Below are 23,127 nucleotides of genomic sequence, written 5' to 3' on the forward strand. Positions count from 1 at the left end.
CCGTTCCCGACGAAAGAAAGCGCTGGAAGCACGTAAGTGGATTACAAAACGAGCCCGCTGTTTAGTGAACTTAGTAGGGACGCGGGCCGAACTCCGGAAGGGCGCACGAGTCCCAACGGGCGAGGGGTTGACAGTCAATAGAGATAACCTACCTTATGTCGGACGAGATTCGATCACAATGCGACGGGACCTTGCATTTTCCTAATACGACACAGATCCTGAATGCTAATACTGCAGAGAGAAAAAAAAAGGTACTCTGTTAAAAATGCGTGCTTTCTGCGAAACTGAACTGCATATACCTTAAGTAGCCTGACTCGCCCGAGAATGTCAATCAAAGTGGGGTGGTGTTGTGTTGCCCCACTATCGATTATCAGTAACATGATATGATGGTACAACAGAACAGCATTAAGGGTCCGTTTACTCGGACATTTATAAGTAACTGGATGACTCGAAGCTATCCCGCGGCTAACCATTGCTGAGATATCCTTCACCACCGTCGTCTTTCTTTTGGAATATCTTGTCAGAACCAGTTTGCTGTAATTGCTTTGCACTATGTCTGGATTCCCGACCCTTAAGCCCGCTTTCACCGTTACGGTACGAGTCCCCCTCGCTGTACCCCGAGATTCCGCCTGGGCTTCTTGAGCCATTGGCGTGTTGTTTTGAGCCACAGCACACTGTGCGAAGTGGTAAAAGTTCTTATCAGAACACTGGTCGAATGTCGATGTTAATTATTACTTTGAAAGTCATAGGTCGATATCGCGCCGCCAGAAGTCCTTGGTGAGTCTCATCATGTGTCTGAGACATTCATATGGCCCGTTAGGGACCTGAACTCGCGGAATCAACCAGCGGAATCCTCAAGCTCAATTGAAGAAAATCGATATTTCAAAGGATGATATTGACTAATGTGTGCGCAGCCAATGTCTCCAAGAGTGGTGCTCCGCTCAACGTCGTGGTATGTACCATGTCAACTCTCTAATTAAGCCCCTACTCGTCGCCGAAGATCTTCCCGCCCAGTTGTCATCGAAATGGATCATATTACGCCGCCTGTTCTTGCTGTGCCCTTTAATGAAGGCGTTGAAATTCGGTCGCTGACAATGGAATCTTGCCTTTGGGATATAGCCCATGACTGCCGGCACTGTCAAGAGTGAGCCTGGCTTCGAACTAGCCCTTGATGCTACCTTCAATGGAACCGGCCATGATTTCATTCGCCAGGACCCCTCTGGCAAGCATCTTCGCCTGGACGTTCGGTCCACAGTCACGTAAGAACCCTTGCAAGAGCCCTGGAAGATAGCTGCCGACAGCTGTCCTTCGAATATACCAGTGAGAAGCGCAAGAGACTGACAGATGTTCGTGCATAGAAACAAGGATGGCGCTGTAAGTGCCTGCTAGAGAGCTGAAAGTTCAAAACGTCAAGTCCTCTGGCTCACGGGGAACAGATTATCGCGCTCTACTACACTGGTGTGGTTGCCATAACACCCGGCGTTGCTGCTGCCCTTAGCGGTGCTCCAGATGCGAAGACTACAGACTATGGTGACTCTTGTGAGTTTGGTCAAATTCATGCCCTCAAATTACGGACATGCTGATTTATTCTTTCCCCACAGTCACACACTTCACATTTGAGGTAATTATCCGCAGGGCTTACCCCCATCTAAGTAAGGCTATCTGAACCGCAGAGCTGACGTACTGCTGTAGACCGGTGCAGAGCACCTTAAGGCCCTCGAGACGAGTGTTTTCGTTGGTGCTGGTCATTTCATTGTCGAGCCCGGCAAGCCCCTGGTTGTCCAATACAAGGTCAGCCAGGTCATCAAGGGTTAAACGATAACTCCCATGATGTTGATGATTTACGCGTATCTTATACACTTAGAACATTGGGTACAAATCAATTTATACATAAATTTCCGCCTCCAGATCACCATCCAATCACTATGCACAGCTCTCCATTCTATATAACAGAATTATATCTCTCCTAGCTACATGTATTCAATTCTATCAACGCTCAATGATTTTTCAATCCTTCCAGATACGAAACAAGCCTCTTCTTGATGATAACGCCTACCAGAACACCACTCCTTTCAGCAACCACGCAAAGGTGACGCAGACCAAGCTTACTAAACATCTCCACTGCATATTCCATAGGAGCATTCTCGTTAATTGTGAGAGGCGTTTCATCCACAAACATTGACATGTCAAATTCCTCATCCTCAGCAATCCCGAGCAACCTTACCTTGCAATCAGCCGGGAAGATTTTACCGATGTCTTTCAGTCCAAATTCAAGCTCGCCCTCTGCAAGATATCCCTGAATCATTTTGTTCTGGACCAGCACAAGTCCGGCATCCATCAAGCCTCGCCTCTGGAGTTGCGCAAGCTTTTCTTCTAATATTGCCCGAGGAACAAGCCCATCGAAGGGTACATCGACTGTAATTTCTTCCATTGTCTGTTTTGGTGGGATGAGAACACCAACAAGAGCATCTTCTTTGCGAACCAGGGCCAGAGCATGCTCGGAATTGAGAAAAGGATGACCGAGGACTGTCTGGGCTAAATCATAGACTCCCTCCTGCTCTAAAGCATCGGCCACCCATTTTGCGACCAGAATTGCGATCATGTGTGGCAAGACATATTCGAGCTCACCGGTAAGCTATGGGCGAAATTAGTGGACCACTGAGATGTTGCTGATAGCCAAACGTTTTCACCTACCTCAAACATGATAACGCACAGCGAGATTGTCATTCTAGAGACACCAGCCAAGAATGCTGCTGCTCCGACCATGGCGAAAATGCCAGGGGAAATGGACGTTATCCACTGACCCATGAGGCGACCAAAGAATGCACCGGCGTCCAGCGCGGGGATGATAATTCCCGAAGGAACTTTGCAGCCGAAAGTAACGATGGTGAGAACAAGTTTCACCAGAGTACCGTATACCAACCACCCAATGTAGTCGCTGCGGCTACTCTTCGACTCCATCTGGCATACCCAAGACGTTCCAGGCTCGCTGCAATCAACCAGCAGCTGCTTCAGGATCAGGTCGCCAGTGTCCCTAGTCAATGGATTTGGATATTGCAACAAGGCAGTGATGAGGACGACTAAGGCGGTTTCAAATACAGGGTAGTTTCTGATGATGGAAAGTTTCCGAAAAGATTTAGACCACATAAAATTCGCCTTGCAAAATATACCTCCGAACAGGCCTCCGGCGATGCCTAAGAGGATGAAGATGAGATAGTGGATTGGATCATACGACGTTCCATAATTGGTCTCAAACAAGACAAGCTTTCCTGTTCCGGTGGGGTTCAGTGCTCTGAGAACGACAGCCGCAATCATTGAACAGAGGAACGCGCGCCAGAGAACCTTTCGCGGGAAGTAGGTGCTGATTTCCTATCGACTCATGTGAACATGGATAGACGTCGAGCGACTCGGGTTACGAACCTCATAGCTGAAGAGAACACCTCCAATAGGTGCTCCAAACGCAACGCTCAGTCCCGCCGAGCAGGCTGCGGAAAGCAATTCTCTCATCTGCCTCCCATTCTCACGGTACCTGGGGAACATTTGGCCTACAAGGTATCCAACGCATGTGGAGATATGCACGAATGGGCCTTCCTTTCCCAGACACATTCCTGTGGCAACAGCAAACACAGCACCAACAGCTTTGACGGCAAGCACTCTAAAATCCAAAAAGTGGGGAATGACGAACCCTGACAGGATTGTTTTGATCTCTGGAATACCAGAGCCCGAGGCCATGTACATGATTTTCCCTTTTGCCCTTTGCGCATCAGTTGCCTTGGGACCGAAATGTTTGTCGCCTTGTCCTGGCGCAGTGGCGGGCAAAGAACGCTTTGTCAACAATACTGTCAAGCTCGAGCTGATGACTCCAAAAGCGAGAGCAAAGCCGACATAGATGCCAAAACTTCGCCACCAATCTGGAGTCCAGTCGTTCCATTTGTGACATGCCTCTTTTGTTCTAAAAACGTTTCCAGAGCAATAGCCCTCTTTCCAGTCACTGACTGTAGCCTCTGCGATATCGACCAGGAAAGCGACACAAGCGGTCAACAGTCCGATGAGCGCAACGGCTACCCAGCCTTCACATGATGACCATGCGGCATAGAGTCGGGGACGGAGCCCTTTACGACAATGGATTAGTCGATAACGAAAGGAGTTCTTGACCTATTCTCAGCTTAATTAGATAGGCCCCAAAGCTCTGTTGAGTATATTCTGGTTACGGACAAGATCATGCAGCCAGTCAATCGTAGTATAATCATTATAGGGAAGCCGTTCTCCCAGAGGTGTTGCAGAGAGAGCCTGCTCTTCTTTGCTCAAGTGCGATGAAATGACTGAATCCTCCTCGGCTCGAACGTGGTTCAACCGTCGATCACGGACAATAGAAGGGATAAGACTTGTTCGCTCATTTGCCAGCTCGGGGTCTGAAGCCATGCTTTCTCTAGTCTGGATACATGTTCATGCGGCATAACCTTGAAAGAAAGACCAACGTTCTGCAATATAAGAAAAATAAGAGCACAAAGGTTCCTTGAAGCACACATCTCCTCGGGAATCAGCGACGTCAACATTTGCAGAGTACCGATAAGCTTCTGTCTCGACACCCTGCACACATGCATGGGTCATATGGATGGCATAGATAAGGGTATTGATTCAAGTGGCTGAGGCTAAGGACGTGAACAGGTGACTGGAATGACCAAAGAGAAAGAGATTTATGAGTTTAGGCACATATAACATGGTTTATCCCACAGCATCTCGATACATATTATCAACACCATATCCGTGAAAATACGTAACAACGTGCGACATGGCTGGGACAAGCCCATCAGTTGAGAATATTTCTTGATGAGCTTTTGATAAGGAAAGAAATGCCCTAATCAGTCAGGGGGTTGCACCATTCCGGCAGACGCGCACGTGAGACGCATGTGGTTTTATCTTCTAGTCCTTCCCGATTGGGAAAGCCCAGACCAGAGCCGCTAAAGGCCCTGCGCGATCGGCCGAGGGGGGCAAACAATACCCTTGACCTGGCTAAGAGAGAAAACCATCTCGAAGGGGGGCACGAGATCGACTTCCATTCTCTCCATCATAGGGAGTTGTCTGTTCTCCCACCCCTCTCCAACATCGTTGTAAGGCGATCATTAGCATCTTATCACCGTCGGAGTGCCTTCCCAGCACGGGAAAAATCTTAGAAACTAATTCGCATTTCTTACCTGTAAGGTGTGTGGACCCTGATCGGTTGTGCGCTCGTGTTCCTGGCGCTAGTGACGTTTCCCATGGTCTCTTGTGTCAAGGGATGCATTTCGGGGGATGAGGGCCCAATGTGTTGCCTCTACAACAGCCAATCTGGCCTTTCTTGAGCATTGAGGATCCTCTTGAATCCTGAATGCCAATTAGCATTGGTATCGTCTAACAGCAGAGGGCTTACCGCTGTATTCTAATTGTAGGAAATACTCCCTCCGTGAGGGGCAGCGTACGACATGAGTGTGACACAATCGCCAGCGAATTCCCATGATTCGCTCCTTCATATACCCTTGACTTATAATATTGCGGACTCGCAAGCCTCGGCCTTGAGACTGGTGCTGGCCTTGTATCCGCAGTGGGAACACGAAGAAGGTCCGATCGAGTTCGTCCGATTCACCGATGGCATTACCAACACCGTAAGAAAATCCAACCGTCCTGCGCAGTGATATCAAAGCAGTCTATAAGCTAATTTGTGACGATTTCAATAGCTCCTCAAGGCAATCAAGAAGAGACCTGGTTCGAACCAGGAACAAATTGATGAGGAAGCTGTTCTCCTGAGAGCCTATGGCAAGGGAACGGACTTGCTGATCGATCGCGAAAGTAAGTGTGGTGACCTCCGCCTCAAAATGCGTGGGGCTCCCAAGCCAGGACGCAAACTAATTGAATCATCTAGGAGAGACCGCCTCGCACTCCCTTCTCGCTCGTCATGGACTCGCGCCCGCTTTACTCGCTCGGTTCCAAAATGGCCTGCTGTACAAGTTTATCCGTGGAAAACCTTGCTCATCTGAGGATCTCACAAGGCCCTCCGTGTGGCGCGGCGTAGCCCGACGACTTGCCCAATGGCATGCTGTTTTGCCCGTTGTCTCCGTCAATGACGTGGCGACAGTTGAAGCGACAGATGATGAGATGCCTTTACCGCTCCCCGGAACTCGGGCTCCGCGCGTTAATAAAGCCACGCTCAGTACGATACAAGGAATTGCGCCCGGAAAACCTGTGCCCAATATCTGGACGGTCATGCAACAGTGGGTGCTGGCTCTACCGGCTGGGACAGAGGCCGAAAAGCAGCGACAAGCCACCTTGCAACGGGAGCTTGAGCGGATAGTCAAGGAACTCGCATATCTGCCTGGTCCAGGAAAGAATGGCGTACGTCTATCCCCGTCGTTTGATGTGATTCTTGTGTTAACAACCCCACAGCTTGTCTTTGGACATTGCGATCTTCTTTCTGGTAACGTCATCAGAGAACCTTGTGTCAATGGCACTCATTCAAACGCCGAGGCGGAGCCTGTTAGCTTTATCGATTACGAGTACGCAACACCGGCGCCCGCAGCTTTTGATATCGCCAACCATTTTGCCGAATGGGGTGGTTTCGACTGCGACTATAGTGTCCTGCCAACCAGCGCTCAACGACGAGGTTTCCTTAAAGAATATTTGGAAAGCTACCACGAACATTCTGGTACATCTGGTCCCACTGAAGCAGAAGTCGACCAGATATTCCAAGACGTCGACTTGTTCCGCGGCATTCCAGGATTCTACTGGGGCGTCTGGGCTCTCATCCAGGCTACCATTTCCCAGATTGACTTTGACTACGCCAGCTATGCTGAGATCCGTCTCGCCGAATACTGGGCATGGAGGGAAGAAGCAGAAGGTACTCGGGCCAAGCAAGGCAAAGAGACGCCCCTGCGAGAGCGCCGCTGGGCTCAGGAAGCCTAGATCACACCCTAACCCACCATTTTGAATACGCTTCGTGGATTCTCCGGCCTTGAGCTTGGCTTCTCGTCACGGTGATTCGCGAGCATCGATTTCTTTTCTTATTACCCCCTCTTCTCCTCTAATATTAATAATTTTCTGGCGTCATTGGCTTGGGGACTAATCGGATGACAATGCGGCTAGCGGGCAAAAGCTTTCGAGGGCAACATGGTATGTCACCAGGTGGCGGGAGTTTCAACAACTATATCGCTCTCACATTTACTCTCACTCTCACTTTATACTCTTTTGGAAACAAAGGAGGCATTCATTCGTTACAAGAGTTGTTTAAGAGGCGATTTTCTTTTTGGTTAAGCGGAGCGAAAGTAGGACAAACGAATCATTACGACGAAAAGGGCCAGCGGAGCATTGGACGGCGTTTTGTCTTCAACATGACGATACCCCCACGTCTTGTCTCTCTCTTACTCTCACTCTCTCTCACTCACTCACACACTTACGCATTCACTCGTTGAGACACTGTCTAATTCTGTTTCGAACCACTTTTCTCACCCAATTCTCTTGGTCGGAGATTGGGTACTTGATGTTCCACCTCCGCGGCGACTTATCTCAGGTCTAACGGTTTTACGTCTTGTTCCCTTAGAGCAATTTGCATCGGTATACACTGAGGATAGAGATGGCATTGGACAACGCCAACAAAAAAGAGGGAGGTCATTCTGTTGGTTTGTCTTTACAGAGGTGCGATCAAAACACAAGGAAGATGGGGATAATCACACGTGGAAAGACAGGAAGGGTAGAAAAAGATGGGCCGGATTGAAGATTGAAGAAAAGCTTTGTTTTCGATTCTCTTTTTTTTCTTTCTCTTTCCTTGTCGGTTTCTTCCTCTTCGTCTTCCTCTTTCTTTTGCTCCCTATTTTTGGTTTTCGGGAAATAGACAGCAGTTTAAATCAATATAAAGAGAGACAAGCAGTCATCACTGACATCACATTTGTACTTCCATATCTTGCAAGTCACTGGATCAATTGCTCACGATGGCATACTTCTTAATAATTCCCTTTGGGATATGTATGATTCTTGATAATCCGTTTCCCGAATGGCGCCAGTTATTAAAAGTATCTGACCTAGGATACGCCACATTAAGAGATTCAAGCCTGACTCTCTGTGCTAAGCTAATGATATAAGGCGCGCTAAAAAGACCATGCAAAATAAAAAGCGGGAAAAGATGGTGAAAAATTAAATGAAAAAGGGGGACATTTGAAAGATTTTGATCGCTCTAAGATCTATACATGGCCGAAATTTTTTAGAGACTAGCAAAGCGCCGAAATTTATGAGATATCTCGCAAAGATTATACCTGAGGTAAGATGGTTTATATCACCCACGGGCTAGGAAATCGTGGATCTCACCAGAGACTGTCGTCTTCGACGATAGCCTGGTAGCCCGTTGATCCATGAATGTCTTGGTAGCCAATCATGTCAGAATCGAAGCCAAAGGTCGACTCTTGTTGTTTTGGTTTTGGTTTTGATTTTGGTTCCCATTTTGGTTTGGGCTCCCATTTTGATTTGGGCTCCCATTTTGAGGCGCCGCTTTTATTTCCATTGGTCTTTGTTGTTGTGTTCTTTTCCGCAGGACCAGTGGGAGCGGCGCTATTGGAGTCACCGGCATTACCGGCAGAAGTTGAAGAAGCAGGAGGCTCGGCGAACCATTCGGCAGCAAAGGTGCTAGAAGGCGCAAGGGGAACACTGGCGATAGGATTGAAATCTTCTGCGTGGGGGACAGGGTCAAAGTCGTCTGCGGCGCCGTCGAGGCCGAAATATTTATCGTCTGGATTGAACCCGTCCGTGTCATCCAAGTTTTCGGCAAATTCGGCTTGTTCAGCCCGATTCTCATTACCGCTATTGTTCCAGCTATTGCCGCCGTGAGGAGTCCATTCTTTTGCGCCGGCACTGAATTGGAAACTTGGTTTGAAATCTTGGACGTCGGGTCGCCACTCTCGTGCAGCAGTAATATTGGCGGGCTCCACCTTGAGCTGACCGCTGGCTGTGTTATGGTTGGATTTGCTCGATTTGTTGGACTGGATTGAATTTGCTGATTTTGCCGATTTTTCTGATTTGGCTGATTTTCCAGACGTGGAGGACACCAAGGACTTGGCATCATCATCGTCGACGGCGCTGTTGAGATTGTTGTTCGTGCGACCAGTCTTGGAATTTTGAGATGCGGCGCGCATGCTCGCCGGCATACGCGGTGGATCGAATGTGGGCGGTGCCGCTGCAGGAGCAATTATAGTCGGGGGAAGGTAGGTACTGTACGCGGTGTCCTCCTGCTCCTTGATTTCGTCGTCTTGACTCTTGTTGTCGCTCTCAGAGGATTCTTTGGTGCCGTTGGCATGACTGTAATTACTGTCTTTAGCTGAGCCATTGGCGCTGCTGCTCTCTGCAAATCGACTCTTCGAGAGACTAGGTTTGGGGGCACTGCGCCAGTCGGACTTTTCAAGGATTGTACGCCTCTTGGGACTTGATGGTTTCGCCCATTCAGGCTCCTCGGCTTGGTCAGATTCGTCAGCAACTTTTGGACCTCCGACAACCTCATTTCGATCAAGGGATTTCTGAAGACGCTTGCTGAAATCGTTGCTGAAGATACTCTCTGTGTACTCCGCAGCATCGTCATCATCATCTTCATCGATATCATCTGTGATTGCTGGTGGTGCAGAAGTGGCAAGTTTGGAAGGTGGGGCGGGACGCGAGACCTTTGCAGGCGGAAATCGGAAAGAAAAAGGTGCGGGGGCAGGAGCAGGAGCAGGAGCCGGTTCATCAGCAGGTTCATCAGCCAGATCATCAATTGGTTCATCAGCTGGTTCAGAAACGGGCGCTGGTGGGGATTTTAACGCTGGTACTGGGGCAGGTTCAGCAGCTCGCTCAAATTTTGCAGCTCTTTTAGCAGGGAGTATGGGTTCGGAAGGAAGAAAGGACGCTGCGAGCTGCGGTTGGATGTCCGCGCTGGATGCCCCTTTGACAACGACAATGTCCTCTCGCTTTTCCTGTGTTGGAGCTCGATGTTCAACCACGAAAACCGTCTTTGACCCTGCATTCGGCTTCCCTTCAATGACATCTTCACTTTCGTTAAGATACTGATCGATGAGAGGAGCTCTGATACTGTGGTCAATAGCTTGCTTTAATGCCCAAGCACCGAGGCTGAAATTATAATTTCGGCGTGCCAGAAGGGCGCATATGGCTCCGTCACCATTCGGGCCGGAGCCACCGTTTCCTGCCCTATCCCCTGAAATGTGGCCACTTCCATTGCGGATTTGCAGATCAATATGGCCAATGAAGCGCCGTTTTGCAAAATCAATCGGCTGCGAAAGCTCGGAGACTAGGCTTAAGATGAGCTTGTGGGCAAGAACGGCCTGTTCCTCTTCAGAATAGGGGAAAAAGGGAGCAACGACGCTGATGCGCTCGGTAAGAGAGGCCTATGAATAATCTATTAGTATGTCTGAACTGATGTTACACTGACCGAGCCGCGCGACATACCCCAGAGTGAGACAGTGTTGCTTCTTTGATCGTATTAATTATCCTGGTAGTAGATCCAGCAGAAAGGCTTCCATCAAGGTTCGCATTCGCTTGATAAAATGCTTGGATGTCATGGTCGCATTTGTTACTCGAAAATATCCAGATGGCCCTGCCGCAGTCGACTGTTTTGCGTGAGTGTTGGGTATTTTTGTACTCCAGTTCTTCAATGAACGAGAGGAGACATTCTCGGACCTCAGCAGGCGTCCTGTCGAAATTTCGAATAAAGACGATGCTTGTCTTTCCATCATGTTTCACCAGATGGTCATTCAGGTTGGCGATAACCTCATTCTTATCATTTGAAGCTGTGATTCCTTGAATTTCTGCATCTTGTTTCATATGAGCGCCATCCAAGACGAGAAGCTCAGCCGAGAGCTCATAAGAGATTTGCCTAGCCAACTCCATCTTGCCATGTCCCGAAGGTCCCGAGAACAACATCAGCAAGGGCTGATAACTCTCGCGACTGAAATGCGAAAGTATGCCCTTGTGAACCAGGTTGATGGCATGTTCTTGACCAACAATATAATATGGGACACTGAAGAGCCCGGAGAGCTCCAACGCACGAGCTACCTGAACTTGACGGGGAGGGATTGGGCCTCGTCTGGAAGCATTTCTTAGCAGGTATCGATGAGAAAGATGTAATGAATCTGTCAGTCTTTTTCTTAAGAAGAGATTGCTGCACCAGCGGGTCTCTGGCGTAACCTCGAAATTGACATTGGATGGGTTGTTCAAAATATCCTTGTACATGGTACCTGGTATGACTTCTGGACTGGCACCAAGAGTCAATAACGTGGCCACAAGCCTACCAGAGTCCGGTCGATTCCGCAGGATTGTCCAACCGAGCAAGGGAATGTTTTCGCTGTCCTGACTTCTGATATTTGGATCTGCACCCTTCTCCACGAGTAACCTGACCAAGTGTTGGTTATTGACCTGCACCGCATAAAATATTGCCGCGCGGCCTTTGTACGGATTGTTGATGATATAGCGTATTTCATGCTCTGTACGCGAATTCAGATATGTACGAATGGTGGGGAGTGAAAGCGGCTGCAAGATGGCGCGGACCAAGTCAGCGACTTTGAATTCGTCGCGCTGTAGTAGCCAGGGCCCATCGATAATCTGATCCATGGAAGGCTTTTCAAGATCCAACAATGGAAAGTCCTCTGGAGAGGCATCGTGCGCTAAAACCGGAGCTGTGCCTGATGACGGTGGTGGAATCGAGCCCTGCGCTGGTGCAGCTTCGGATACTTCAGACCTTTCTTCCGCTTTATCATCGTTGTGACTCTCGTCCCTTCCTTCATTATCGTCTATTTTCCTAGTATTCGATGGAGAAGGATCCCTGGTAAAGGCGCCAAGCCTGCTTTTCTTGATATATCGTTTCGGCTTTGGTGCTTTTTCGGCGGTGATATCGGGATCCCAATAATCAGAACCACCCTTCTTCAGGGACCGTTCGAATCGATCTTTTCCGCAGGATATCAGTATGTCAAAACGAAAACAAATTGTACCTCATTCTGAGAATTCATTGCATACCTAAGTCCCTCCACGGGCCTGAATCCGGGCCACTTTCCTTGTCCTTGTTTGCATGGACAAACCGGCATTCAGCGGCCGAGAATTTGCAGTATCCTTTTGAAAAGTAAAGGCAAGGCTGATTCTTCTTCTTCGGGCCACGGTATTCTGATATTTGTGACATTTTTTCCTAGGTCGCTCACTCTCAGAAGACGTCGAGCACGATTAGAACATTAATTAAGTAACTTGAAGCTTAGATTTCAGTTGGACGGCGATTTCATAATTAGGTCTATGATAGACTGCAAGAAGTTCGAATCAGTGGCTGAGCCAGGAAACGCGGAAAAAGGAGCGCGTCTTCTCAATAGAAACTGACTCCTGTAAGAATTGCAGGGAACTACGGCCTTCACCTGATTCAATTGTCCAAGTGTAGGAGATTAAACAAGATAGAGCAAGACGTAAGGTGGAGTTGAAAGTCTGTGTTTACCGAAGTGGTCGAAGCTTCAAGCTTGCTGTCCTTAGTGTTTCCAGGTTCATTCTCATTGGATGGGGGTTCTCTCGGTTAAAACTGATACCGCGGCTTATTCTTATCGATTAGACACAAGAACGCTCTGATAGTGGGCTGCTGCTTCTCCGTTTACGAGGGGGATTGTCACTTCCGACAAGCCCCCAAAAATAATACCATAGCTGATAGGTTAGGTATCATATAGCTAGAAATGGGCAAGGAATCTCCATTAGCTCTAACGCAATACTATCTTTTCATTTAAGGTGGCGCTGCGAGTGAACGCCCCCGAAACCTACATGGACGTGAACGCGTGTGTGAGCAAATAGAGGGGATCCACAGCGGGAGATGATCTGCTTGCTCAAGTCACCACCCTCAGCTGCCTCAGCTTTAGCCCCCAACCTCCTCACTCCCTCACGAAAAGGAAGAAGTCTAGATCAATATCTTTTGGGAGGCCTGCGAATTCAAAATCTTCTACATTCGTTATATCGCAGTGACCTCTGACAACTAAATTGATTTTGCTTATTTTGTCTATCCCCCATCAAGTAACTTGTTGCCGCCGTTACGTGCGCTTCAGCTGCCTCTTCCTAAGCCGTTTGTGCACATTTGATCCTCTCTTTTAGGTTGACGATCATGACTACCACCGCTCAACCTCCGGCTCCTCATACCCATGAGAATCCTCTCTTGGCTGCACTTCCTCCGGCGACCGATTATCTTACCTATAGCACTCTCATTGAATACAATCTAACGCCTGATCTCCTTCCCACTCTCCACGATGTTCTCCAGACCCCCGAACTGGCGGCCAATATTGGTTGGGATCTCATTCATATACTAGTTCCCATGCTTCCCGCTTCGGCTCAGTGTCTAGAGGACATAGCACGATTAGGAAACCCTCGTGAGGTCGTGCTAAAAGTCGCTGAATCATTACGTCATATCGACTTTGCCCAAGATTCAGCAGATGTGCGCTCAGAGGCAGATCACACAGAAGACCAGGGGAGACAAACGTTACAGAAGGAAGCGCGGCCTAGCTCAGGAGGTGACGCTGCAGAGCTCTCCTTACCCGTTCTCCAATTCAACACCTTAGTCTCTCTCCTCTCTATCCTTCACCCAAGAATCAAGACGAAATACCCTAGCCGCTTCCTCTCCACGACATTGCAAGCTCTGCTCGCCACCTACTCAGAAGCTCCAACAGCCGAGACTACCAATGCCCTCTTGCTATTCGTCAAGAGTATTGCCGGCGAGCGGCGACCCAGCCTACCTCCGAGACTCAGCAGCGGCTCCATCATCACGTTGTCTTCTCAATCTGCGGCGCCGGAATCGGGAGCCCAACCAGAACCTATCTCGAGAGAAGAGCATGCCCTGCAAAACAGATTACTTCAATCATTTGTCACTCACATTATGGAGGAATACATGATGTCAACGGCATCAGACATGGACCACCCTGGTCTGGCTTGGGCTAGCCGATTCCAAGAAAAGGCTCGGCCTGAGAAGGTCGTGCCAAATCGGAAGACGTTTGGAGAACTATTCTTGACTGCAGAGGAGCTGCGTGACCGAGAGACGACAGCCGGTCAGATCACAGTAAGCACACTTCAAACTCTTCAACAATTCGTATTTAATTGACTCGAAAACAGGCGCTGGCACGAGACCTTGGTCTTCATTCCTCTGATTTACTTGCTGCTGCGCAGCAAGCTGACACGAATGACCATCTTCACTTTGAACAAGAAGATGAACCACCCTCTGCACCTGAAGAGATTCCTCTTTCCCGAGCCGGATCGCTCTTCCTCCTAACAGCTCGGAAGGCGTCAGCCTACATGTTTGGATCTACGCCATTCCAAGCCGAGCAATTCTACATCTTCCCCGACCATGCAAAGCTTGTGGAGAGCTTTATTGGTACCGAGGCTTTTGGTGGAATGGGTGGTGCTGGCACCGAGCCATTTCCGATCCTCGACGCCCTTTTAGCTTTGGGAGTTCTCGCTGTCAACGGGGGACATATCGGCCAGGCCGAGAGCGACGACGAATTCAACCAATATCTTCAGGTCAGTACAATCCTTTCAGTCATCGCCCGCCCTTTCTATCCATACTAATATTGAATAGACCATGTCTTTGATTTCTGCCAACACACCGGCATCAAGTTTGCGTTATCACGCTCATACCTTGACTGCCTTGGTGCTGCACTCACATCCGTCTGACATTATTCGCCTCTCTTACATTCGAGACACTCTCGAACACTGTCCGCTAGAGAACCTCAAAGTGAGCGCGGTAGGGTGGCTCAAGACCGAGACACTTTCCGCATCCCAGCATACGCAGCCCGATGACGCATCCCACACCTCAGAACCGTCTGTCTTTTCAACACCTGTCGCACTGGATACGGCAGCGCCGTTCCTCTTCCCTGACTTGTCGGCTGATTACCCTGGTGCGTCCACGCTCCAGGGATCTCACCTTCTCGAGAAATGGACGACTTTCCGACTCGACTTACCTTTCTACCTCGCCTCCTTGAACTTTTATTATCTTTTATTGTCGGCAACCCATTTGCATGCGGCGCTAGACATCTCCAACCTCCACTCTAACAACGATATTGGCGGGTCCTTCCTCGGCCCGCTACGAGAGGCCTCAAAGGTATTCCAAGCCTCCCTGAAAGACGGGCCCTTGGCGCAAGAAGAAGGCAAGGACAGCGCACAAGCTAGTATCCTCGAGCTCGAAATTCTAGACGAGACACTCCACCGCGTCACTCAAGCGGTGGCTAAGCTGAATGTCGAATAAATTGCCCTTGTCCGCGTATAGGAGTACATTGGAGAAAGGGGGACCAGACGTCATGACTATAAGGTTTTGAGTTAATGACCATACTTACGAGGCCGCAGGCGGATTCCTCCTTTATATTGTATCGCTGAATCAAGAATGCTTTTTTATGTCCATTCAATCGTTGCTTTTAGAGATTATTACATGCCATATGTTCGGATAGTTTGCAAATTAAATAAATTGTCCGATCCGCATATCGCCCGTACTCGGTAAACGTTGGCAGTTCCTACTTTTATTATTTATTGCCATTATGATATTATAAGTGTATTTATACTTGGTAGGCGGGTGTTTGATTAACCTGCATAATTCCGTAGTCCTAAGCCCGCCCCTATCTCTTCCTGCCAGATCGTCTCACCAAGGCGGCCTGTCCTTCACGTACCTCATTTAGGATCGACATTTACGCGCATACTCCCCTATCACTCCAGTAGAATTCACACCATATAATTACCCAGGCCTCGAAAATATTATAGTTTCAATCCCTGTATTAACTATCCAAAGCCTAAAAAAGGAGCGAAAGCCTTAAGTGTACCAAGTATGACACATACCAAGTACGCATTGGGCGAGAGGGGCCTTAATCTAACTAATACTAAGGATTGAAGACAAATGTGATAGAACGATAATGAGTATCGATCTCTATATAAGCACCGCAAAATTTGAGAGGGAAAAAATAAATAAATAAATGGGAGGCAAGGGAGGGAAGACCAGCGAATACGAAAAAGAAATAAGAGACCGATTGGATCCGGATTCCAAGTCGATTTCTGCATTGTCTTTCGAATTCGACGCTTCGACGCTTCGACACTCCGCCTTGTAAAGTTCCTTCAAGCTTGGGTTTCTTATCTGTTAGACACGGAGTTGGTGCTGCTGCATTCTTTCATTGAAGAAAAAAGACGAACTGTCCCTTGAGAAAAAAAGACGAGCAGTCCCTTGGCTTAGAGAAAATAGACGAGCTTCGATTCAAAGAAAAAGAAAAAGACAGGAGATCAACAACATGTCTGAACAGAAAGATAACAAAAGCGAAGGAACAGACAGGGAGAAAAGAACAAATTCTCCTGTCGAGAAAAGAATAAGATAGGTTTGAGAGGAGAAAATAAACAAAGTTGAAACTACCAATGCGTCATCCCGCGAGGAGACTCAGCACAAGTGGTAAAAGGAACAACCAGAGTAACCACACCAAAAGATATAGCGATTGAGAAAAGAGGGTGGAAGAAAGAGAGATTAGAAAAAAAAAAAAACTTCAATTTCGAAACACCCGTTTCCCCGAAAAAGTGTCCACGTGCAGTCTGTGCCTGGAACGAATTTCCGCGTGATAAAGTAATGCCTGAAAACTTGATAGACTGAATGAAATCCTTTCCTCTTCCCTAGGCTACGTATGTGCGTACTGTACGTCTTTCTTGTTCCGCTTAAACGCCGTATCAAGGATAGTAGAGAGCCAATAAATAGTCCGATATTTTTTTAGGGAAAGTATAAGACAATGCAGCTTCGAAAGTCCAGAAGAATCAAAGGCTTGATTAAGTGATGATGTGTTTGCCGTTGCCGGTAGTATGTCCCGATTAAGGCAGTCCATTATCACTGGCCGTCGAATGGTTAGAAGTCGAGCTGAAAATATGTCGATGATAAGAACACCTTTTTTCGGGTATGGAAAATATATTGGATAGAAACCCAATGGCGTTGAGCTGAGGAAGAAAAGCCGGACAGGAACGCAGATGCGAGACTGGAGGTAGAGAAGAAACCATAACGACAGGACGAAAACGAGAAAACTGTGGCACAGCACTGCGGGACGACGTCGCTATACTACTTTACATAATGGTGCAGTAGAGGCCGGCCTGGGAGTTGTCCTTGGGAGCACCAACCTCCTCGGAGGTGGCCTGAGTCTTGATAATCTTGACGGGAGCGGGAGACATTTTTGGAGATTTTGTTTTTTGGACTTGAAAAGTCGTGCTGTAGAGAGTATATGTTAGTCTAGAGTTCTTATAATAATATAGAGTGCAAGACAGGAGGGGAAGAAGTGAGTATAGCAAGTAAGACGCACCGTTAAAGCGAGTGTGATAGAAATGAAAGTAAGAAAGTGTGTTGGATCTGAGGAGGAAAGGTAGACAGGAAGGGAGGAAGGCGGTTTATATCTTCGTGGAAGACAGGATGAAAAGCATATAGCTAGATGATAATAGAAAAAGGAGGATAATAGTAATTGCAGAAACGGTCTAGACGTCCATGGATCAGACAGACTAAAGCCGGATAAAGGATTACAGGTAGGAGAAGAAAGAAAATAATTGCTTCCAAAGGGGACCTAAACGAGGACAATAAGGATTTGGAGAGAAGATAATAACAGAGAATAATACTTACGAGAGGTTGACGGCCCTCCAGCCGTCAACACTAGAGGTGTACCAGTTCTGCCCGTATGTTAGTCTCAACTTGGAAAGCGCCCTATGGTGTTAGTATTGTTCCGCTTGATATTGTTGTTGAGTAGTGTCGAGAAAACTCTTTGAAGTAGCAGCTGTGGATAAGCTCAAACCGAGACTGATGGAAATAACAGCAATTTAGTGGTCAGATTTGGCTAATATGACTGTAAATGTATAATTTGGAGAAAGAAAGAAGAAAAAAAGGGGAAAGGAGATCGAGTCTCTTAAGCCACGCCTTTATACTCCACACCCAGATGTGATGAAAGTGTGAATCTCGCAGAAAGTAGACTCATAAAATTTGTAAAGATCAATATACGTCTTTACAATTTGCTTCACAAATACTTTGCAGCATACGCGAAATACTCGAAAGTACGTTGAATACCTTCAATGACAGAATTTTCAGCCTTGGACACCATAATCATTCACTAAAGGAGTGAGTGCAAGAGTGAGTGCAACACACTCGACTGTATTGCTTTGGAAAGCTTGCAAATAGAAACACGATTCATGACAAGATAAAAGACAGACATAAACAATATCAGGCTTGAGAAACAGACAAGGAAGATGACGGAGCTATGGGTTCGACCGGATTCGCAGAACAATCGTGATGGCGTGGCGTATGCCCTAAATATGGCACACCTGTGCTCAAAGGCATGGCGAACACTTCAAATGCGAACTTGAAACGGCATTTGAAAAGAGATTTCAAAGAAGAGCTTTTGGGTCAAAACAAATTGACCCGGCGTATCAGCGCCGTAGTGCGAGCTGGGAGGAACGAGCGACCAAAACAGCCCAGCGATGGGCCAACAGGCTCTTCCAGGCACGCCGAGGAGTAAATGGTGAGTAGCGGATTAATCAATATCCTGTCTCTTCAGGGGAACAATATCAAGCGATTTTTGATAAAATCATTGACGTTGGAAGAGAATGATTTCGCTCTCAAAGACGTCGTTAATATTGTTCCTGGTTTGAAAGGGTTCGGCGTAGGCGCTAGTCCATAACTGGCTCCCGGTAGTAAATAGGTAAAACCTCGGCTGGGGCTACGCATGGCATTATTCACCCCCGATGACGTATTTTCCGAAAATCATTCTTCTTGAGCTCTCGTTCAAGGGTCTTTTTCGAAATTTCCGCAGCGCAGTTTGTCTGCAGCTCCCGGAGCTTTATACAAGGATTTTTAGAAATTTCTCGGAGAATCTGTCTGGACGTGCGATCAGAAATCTTTTTAGGCCGTCCTGGGCGAGGAAGGGACGCGCAATTTTCGCGCTTTTTGTCTTTTGCAATCGTTGATTTGACGGTGCTAAATGATAGATTGAAAATTGTTGCAATTTCTTTATAGCTTTTGCCAGACTTTCTAGCACCGATTATCTCTGCCCGCTGAATCGGCGACAGCTCAGCGCCGCGTTTTCGTGGTTCAATGGATGGAGGCATTTTGTTGTTATTGTTGATGTTACGACGTGACTCTCGCAAAATTGACTCCTTATTTCTTCCCCCCTTTCCCCCCCGAAGCTAGCGAGCCCTCCAGCACCTACAGTGGCAAGATGCTCTGAGCTGGCTCTTATTCTAATGTATGCGGGTTGATTTCGACCTCCTCTCTTCTCAATGGCAAGCCGACATGCTGTGCGGAAAAGTACCTTGTCCAATAAATTTGTGCACATCTTGGCTGTCAATTGAAGTCTATGAAATCAGAAAAGACGTATAAGCCTCAAATTGCTTGCTTTAATTCAGCTAAATTACGTTTGATTACGGAGCTTACTAGGAGAGGTTCCAGTTCATCTCCACACCCGTATCACTCGTAAATCAAGGAAATTCCTTCAGCAACGAAGCTTCCAAGCCAATAAATTGCAGAAATCCTAACGTTATGAATTAAGCTATGCATCGCTATGCTAATATCTGTTATGTTCCACAAAGGAAAATCCATGTCGTCATGATGCTAAGACTTATTTCTACGTATAGACAGCTTCGGTGAAGGCATTCAAGCTAATGCCTTCCTTGGCAATATCCTCCTTGATGAGGAACATCAAAGGCATCTCAACCAGTGTACCTCGAATCGTACTCAAAACCTTCTTGACTTCCTGGACGCCAACGTCGCCAGGTGGAAAGTCTTCGGCGACGACGTGTCCCCACTTGTATTGAGATGGTTTCAAGTCCTTCTCTTTTTCGGCGTCTTTGAAGAAGCGCTCGTAATACGCATCATAGTCTTTCCATGTCCTGACTCCATCATATGGAACTGGATGGAAGACGCGCGCAAAAGCATCTGTATTCTGTTTCGCCGTGCTGTTCCACAAATTGAGGAAGCGGTCCGAAAGTGGATCAACCACATCATGGTCTTCAGCGGAACCATAGTCGTAAGCATTTGGCACTCCTATCGGCTCAAAATTCTGGTCGGGACGCTCCATATCCTGTGGCGGAAGCAGTCCGAGGTGCTTTCGAAAGAGTTGCCGGCGAAGAGTTGCCGCAAATTTGGACGCTTTCCAGGGCTGCTCGTTCAGGTACGAGTCAAGTGGAGTTGGATCTTCGATTACAATGGCAATTTCGGAATCATGATCACCTAGCTGGGATCGGTCATTTAGGTTGGCAGATCCGCAAATGACGATTCGATCATCGGCAATGAGTAGCTGAAGATCTTGTCAGTGAAGCTAGGAAAGGAGGAATAGGGCTTTCAGTACCTTGGTGTGGATGTAGAGCTCCTCGCTCACAAAAGCATCAATTTCCGACAATTCACCATCATCCCATGGGACACTTCGAATATCTTGCCCACCAAGCATATAACATTCGCTGACGGTATCCCAACGACCAGTATTGGCTTTTCTTTGACCATCCATCTGCTGCGCCGCCTCTTGATACCGTTGATACTGTTGATTTTGTCCGTAAATCTTCTCTTTGGCTGGACCCTCCTGACTATAATAATCGTCGAATTGCTTCCGAGCATCCTCATAGTCGACGCCGCTTGCATTCTGTACGTCACGCATAAATGCACTGGAATTGATGCGGTCATAGTTTCGGAGATTATAGAAACGGATATATTTTGTAGGATCAAAACCTTCCTTGGCGATGAGCTCCATGATGCTGTGGCCGCCACGGTTGATGGAGTTGTACTGAAATTCCATAATAGCTCTTGTGCTGAGACTATCATCGTTTCGCAGGTCTCCGGCAAAGGCTGGAATCGCCGGCATTAGGACAATGACCTTGTACGTCTGGCCAGCTCGAGCTGCTCGAAGAATCCGCTCGACGATAGCAGCTCCAATTTTGTTTTTGACCGGTCGTTGAGCATCAGACGTAGCAGTAATGAAAAACTGGTTCTCAATATAGATGAAGTGTTGGCTGTTCTTAATCACCTCGATGTATGCATTGGCCACAGAGTGCTAGAAACACGTAAGCATGGGTAAATTAGACCAATGCGACGGATTTGAAGAGAGCATTCGAACCTCTGTCGGGACCCCGCCGCTCCATTTAGAGCAGCTCCGAACAATCTGACATGGGACGCCGCCAGAGAACGCAATGTTTTGTGAAGAGTCAGGCTCGACATTTCGAACGTGCTGAACACCCTCGTGGAGTCGATACTTGAGTCTAGTATTAGACATACGAGTTAGCCTCGATTCCGACGGTATAGAAAAGACATAAAATCAGGCACAGTATGAGTGGACTTTTTGAAATATTGTAGGAAGGGTTTGTCCTTAAATGATTCGAGGTTTAGTTTCCTTTGAAAGTATTGATAGCGCACTTACTCATGGCCATAATGTGCAAATCCAGACGAGGCTTGATTTACGTCTGCCTGAGACGGCGGTTGTCCTACGATGCCGGACTGTGTCTCCGCAACACTCAAGCGCGAATAGCGTGAATCTTCCCTGACATTATACTTTTCGTTAAAGATGAAATTCCACCTGTCGACGAAATGGACTTTGAGATCTTCGACCACTGGGCCTCTCAGGGATATGGAGAGATCCGACCATCCCATGCGAGAATTGGTCTTGCGGTCGAGCTTATTATTCTGCCAATTTGACACGTCTTGGAAATCCATGATTCTAGCATTGTTGAAGTCTTGCCCAGGAAACACGATCTGGCTTAGATCCTCGGGATGAGCATCGGCAACGGGATGCTGGTTCAAGTCCCATCGCCCAAAGCAGAGGTCGAGACCGCCCATGAAGGCAATCTCACCATCCACAAGCAGAAGCTTCTCATGATGTGCCCAATAAAGAATCACGTCCTCATTCATGCCATAAAGTGCCTTCAGTGCATCTTCTGGAAGTTTCGAAGCAGTTGCAGGATCCAGCGTCATCTTCTGTAAGGAAGATGTCAAAGAAGACTGAAAAGTTTGGGCATCGGGCAGATGGTCAGGGTGTCGGAAAACGCTAATGTTGGGGTGCAGCTCTTCGAGCGCATGCTTGGTGTGGCTCGACGAGACTGTTACGGGTGGAGTGATCAGCGGGTTCTGAGCTTCAACTTCTTCAAGTGAAGCAAAAGTAGCTGCAAGCCCCAGCCTGCTGAGGATTGACGTGATTGGATCGGTCGACGAGGGAAGAAGGGAATGGATATAGTCGGGCAGCGTAGGAGAGAGATACTTACGTGTTAATGCCTGCGTAACTTCTTTGTAGACGATAACGTTAATTTTAACACCCCGCTGAGCAGCTGCCTGGAGCATTCGGTCCAGTCTATACTGCTCGTTCTTCGCAGGCGGACGACGAAGATAGAGTTCTGGGGAGAGCCACCCTATAGGAGTTATTGTTTAAGCACAATTTCAGCGGTGTCATACGCCGAACTTACAATCGAGAATCCAGATTGACTGCGAAGCATTTTCCAAAGCCCTTGAAACTGCCCAGAAGTATCCACAGCCGTCGACAAACCACTTCACGTCGTTGCCGTCACGTTGAGGCGCAAAGCTTCCGAACCGGTGCTGGCTGGGGTCATGAGCACCGTCGCTACACTGTCCGCTGGTGTGCGTATGACTGTGGATGTCGCCCTCGCCAGAGAATTGCTCGACAATCTCATGCCCAATGCCATGGACGGCATTACTGATGGTGTCAAGTATTGAGGACATGTTGAAGGAAGATCTTTGCTCGGCAGAAGTAGAGGAAGGCTTCTCAAATGACGACGCCTGGGGTTGGTTGAAGAGATGAGGTTGGTATTGCTGAGTGACACTAGAACTTTGGCCAGGCGGCTTGTGAAATAGAGAAATCGTCAGCTTGGGACTTGATCAAGTACAAAGCTGGGGGGGGTGGTTGTTGTTGTTTTGGTGTAACTTACTGCCTGGGATGAGCCTGAATGATGTTGTCGAGATTGGAAAAATCGATACGCGTCCCCTAGCAGGCCCCGCTCGCCTCCTTCTTGATTGGCGTGGAAATTACCATCGTGAAATTCGCCGTACGCCAAAGGATCGTCGTGTCCTTGACCCGCCATATTTCTAGCTTAAATTTGCGCAGCTCATGCCATTTTGCAGGATGCAGAACAGGGTTGCGA

At 47.9% G+C, this 23,127-nt stretch overlaps 6 protein-coding genes across 6 annotated transcripts; 3 read left to right on the plus strand and 3 right to left on the minus strand.

Annotated features, from left to right (window-relative positions):
- Window positions 1–552: 552 nt before the first annotated feature.
- On the plus strand, window positions 553–1,815 carry L228DRAFT_264888 (hypothetical protein; the record flags this gene model as incomplete). Its single annotated transcript, XM_018334631.1, has 8 exons — window positions 553–594; window positions 750–777; window positions 915–952; window positions 1,120–1,259; window positions 1,359–1,374; window positions 1,437–1,539; window positions 1,602–1,621; window positions 1,693–1,815. 8 exons carry the CDS (start codon window positions 553–555, stop codon window positions 1,813–1,815), a joined length of 510 nt encoding a protein of 169 aa, XP_018192057.1.
- A 77-nt stretch (window positions 1,816–1,892) lies between these two features.
- L228DRAFT_279690 (chloride channel-like protein 3) lies at window positions 1,893–4,851 on the minus strand. Its single transcript, XM_018335709.1, has 4 exons — window positions 4,216–4,851; window positions 3,421–4,155; window positions 2,695–3,369; window positions 1,893–2,635 (listed from the first exon to the last, which is right to left on the minus strand). Exons 1-4 carry the CDS (start codon window positions 4,420–4,422, stop codon window positions 1,997–1,999), a joined length of 2,256 nt encoding a protein of 751 aa, XP_018192058.1. The 5' UTR covers window positions 4,423–4,851; the 3' UTR covers window positions 1,893–1,996.
- A 611-nt stretch (window positions 4,852–5,462) lies between these two features.
- On the plus strand, window positions 5,463–6,936 carry L228DRAFT_235565 (kinase-like protein; the record flags this gene model as incomplete). Its single annotated transcript, XM_018330737.1, has 4 exons — window positions 5,463–5,642; window positions 5,715–5,826; window positions 5,900–6,369; window positions 6,421–6,936. The coding sequence occupies 4 exons, from the start codon at window positions 5,463–5,465 to the stop codon at window positions 6,934–6,936; spliced, it is 1,278 nt and encodes a 425-aa protein (XP_018192059.1).
- Window positions 6,937–8,171: 1,235 nt separating this feature from the next.
- L228DRAFT_279692 (hypothetical protein) lies at window positions 8,172–12,306 on the minus strand. Its single transcript, XM_018335710.1, has 3 exons — window positions 12,016–12,306; window positions 10,453–11,945; window positions 8,172–10,391 (listed from the first exon to the last, which is right to left on the minus strand). The coding sequence occupies exons 1-3, from the start codon at window positions 12,173–12,175 to the stop codon at window positions 8,328–8,330; spliced, it is 3,717 nt and encodes a 1,238-aa protein (XP_018192060.1). The 5' UTR covers window positions 12,176–12,306; the 3' UTR covers window positions 8,172–8,327.
- A 454-nt stretch (window positions 12,307–12,760) lies between these two features.
- L228DRAFT_257928 (DUF1760-domain-containing protein) lies at window positions 12,761–15,490 on the plus strand. Its single transcript, XM_018334031.1, has 3 exons — window positions 12,761–14,068; window positions 14,122–14,526; window positions 14,585–15,490. Exons 1-3 carry the CDS (start codon window positions 13,124–13,126, stop codon window positions 15,248–15,250), a joined length of 2,016 nt encoding a protein of 671 aa, XP_018192061.1. The 5' UTR covers window positions 12,761–13,123; the 3' UTR covers window positions 15,251–15,490.
- Window positions 15,491–19,616: 4,126 nt separating this feature from the next.
- On the minus strand, window positions 19,617–23,067 carry L228DRAFT_264894 (phospholipase D/nuclease; the record flags this gene model as incomplete). Its single annotated transcript, XM_018334632.1, has 6 exons — window positions 19,617–20,288; window positions 20,340–21,035; window positions 21,099–21,240; window positions 21,399–22,380; window positions 22,435–22,828; window positions 22,915–23,067. 6 exons carry the CDS (start codon window positions 23,065–23,067, stop codon window positions 19,617–19,619), a joined length of 3,039 nt encoding a protein of 1,012 aa, XP_018192062.1.
- Between the last annotated feature and the right edge of the window lie 60 nt (window positions 23,068–23,127).

Source organism: Xylona heveae (assembly GCF_001619985.1).
Source record: "Xylona heveae TC161 unplaced genomic scaffold L228scaffold_1, whole genome shotgun sequence".
Lineage (NCBI taxonomy): Eukaryota > Fungi > Ascomycota > Xylonomycetes > Xylonales > Xylonaceae > Xylona > Xylona heveae.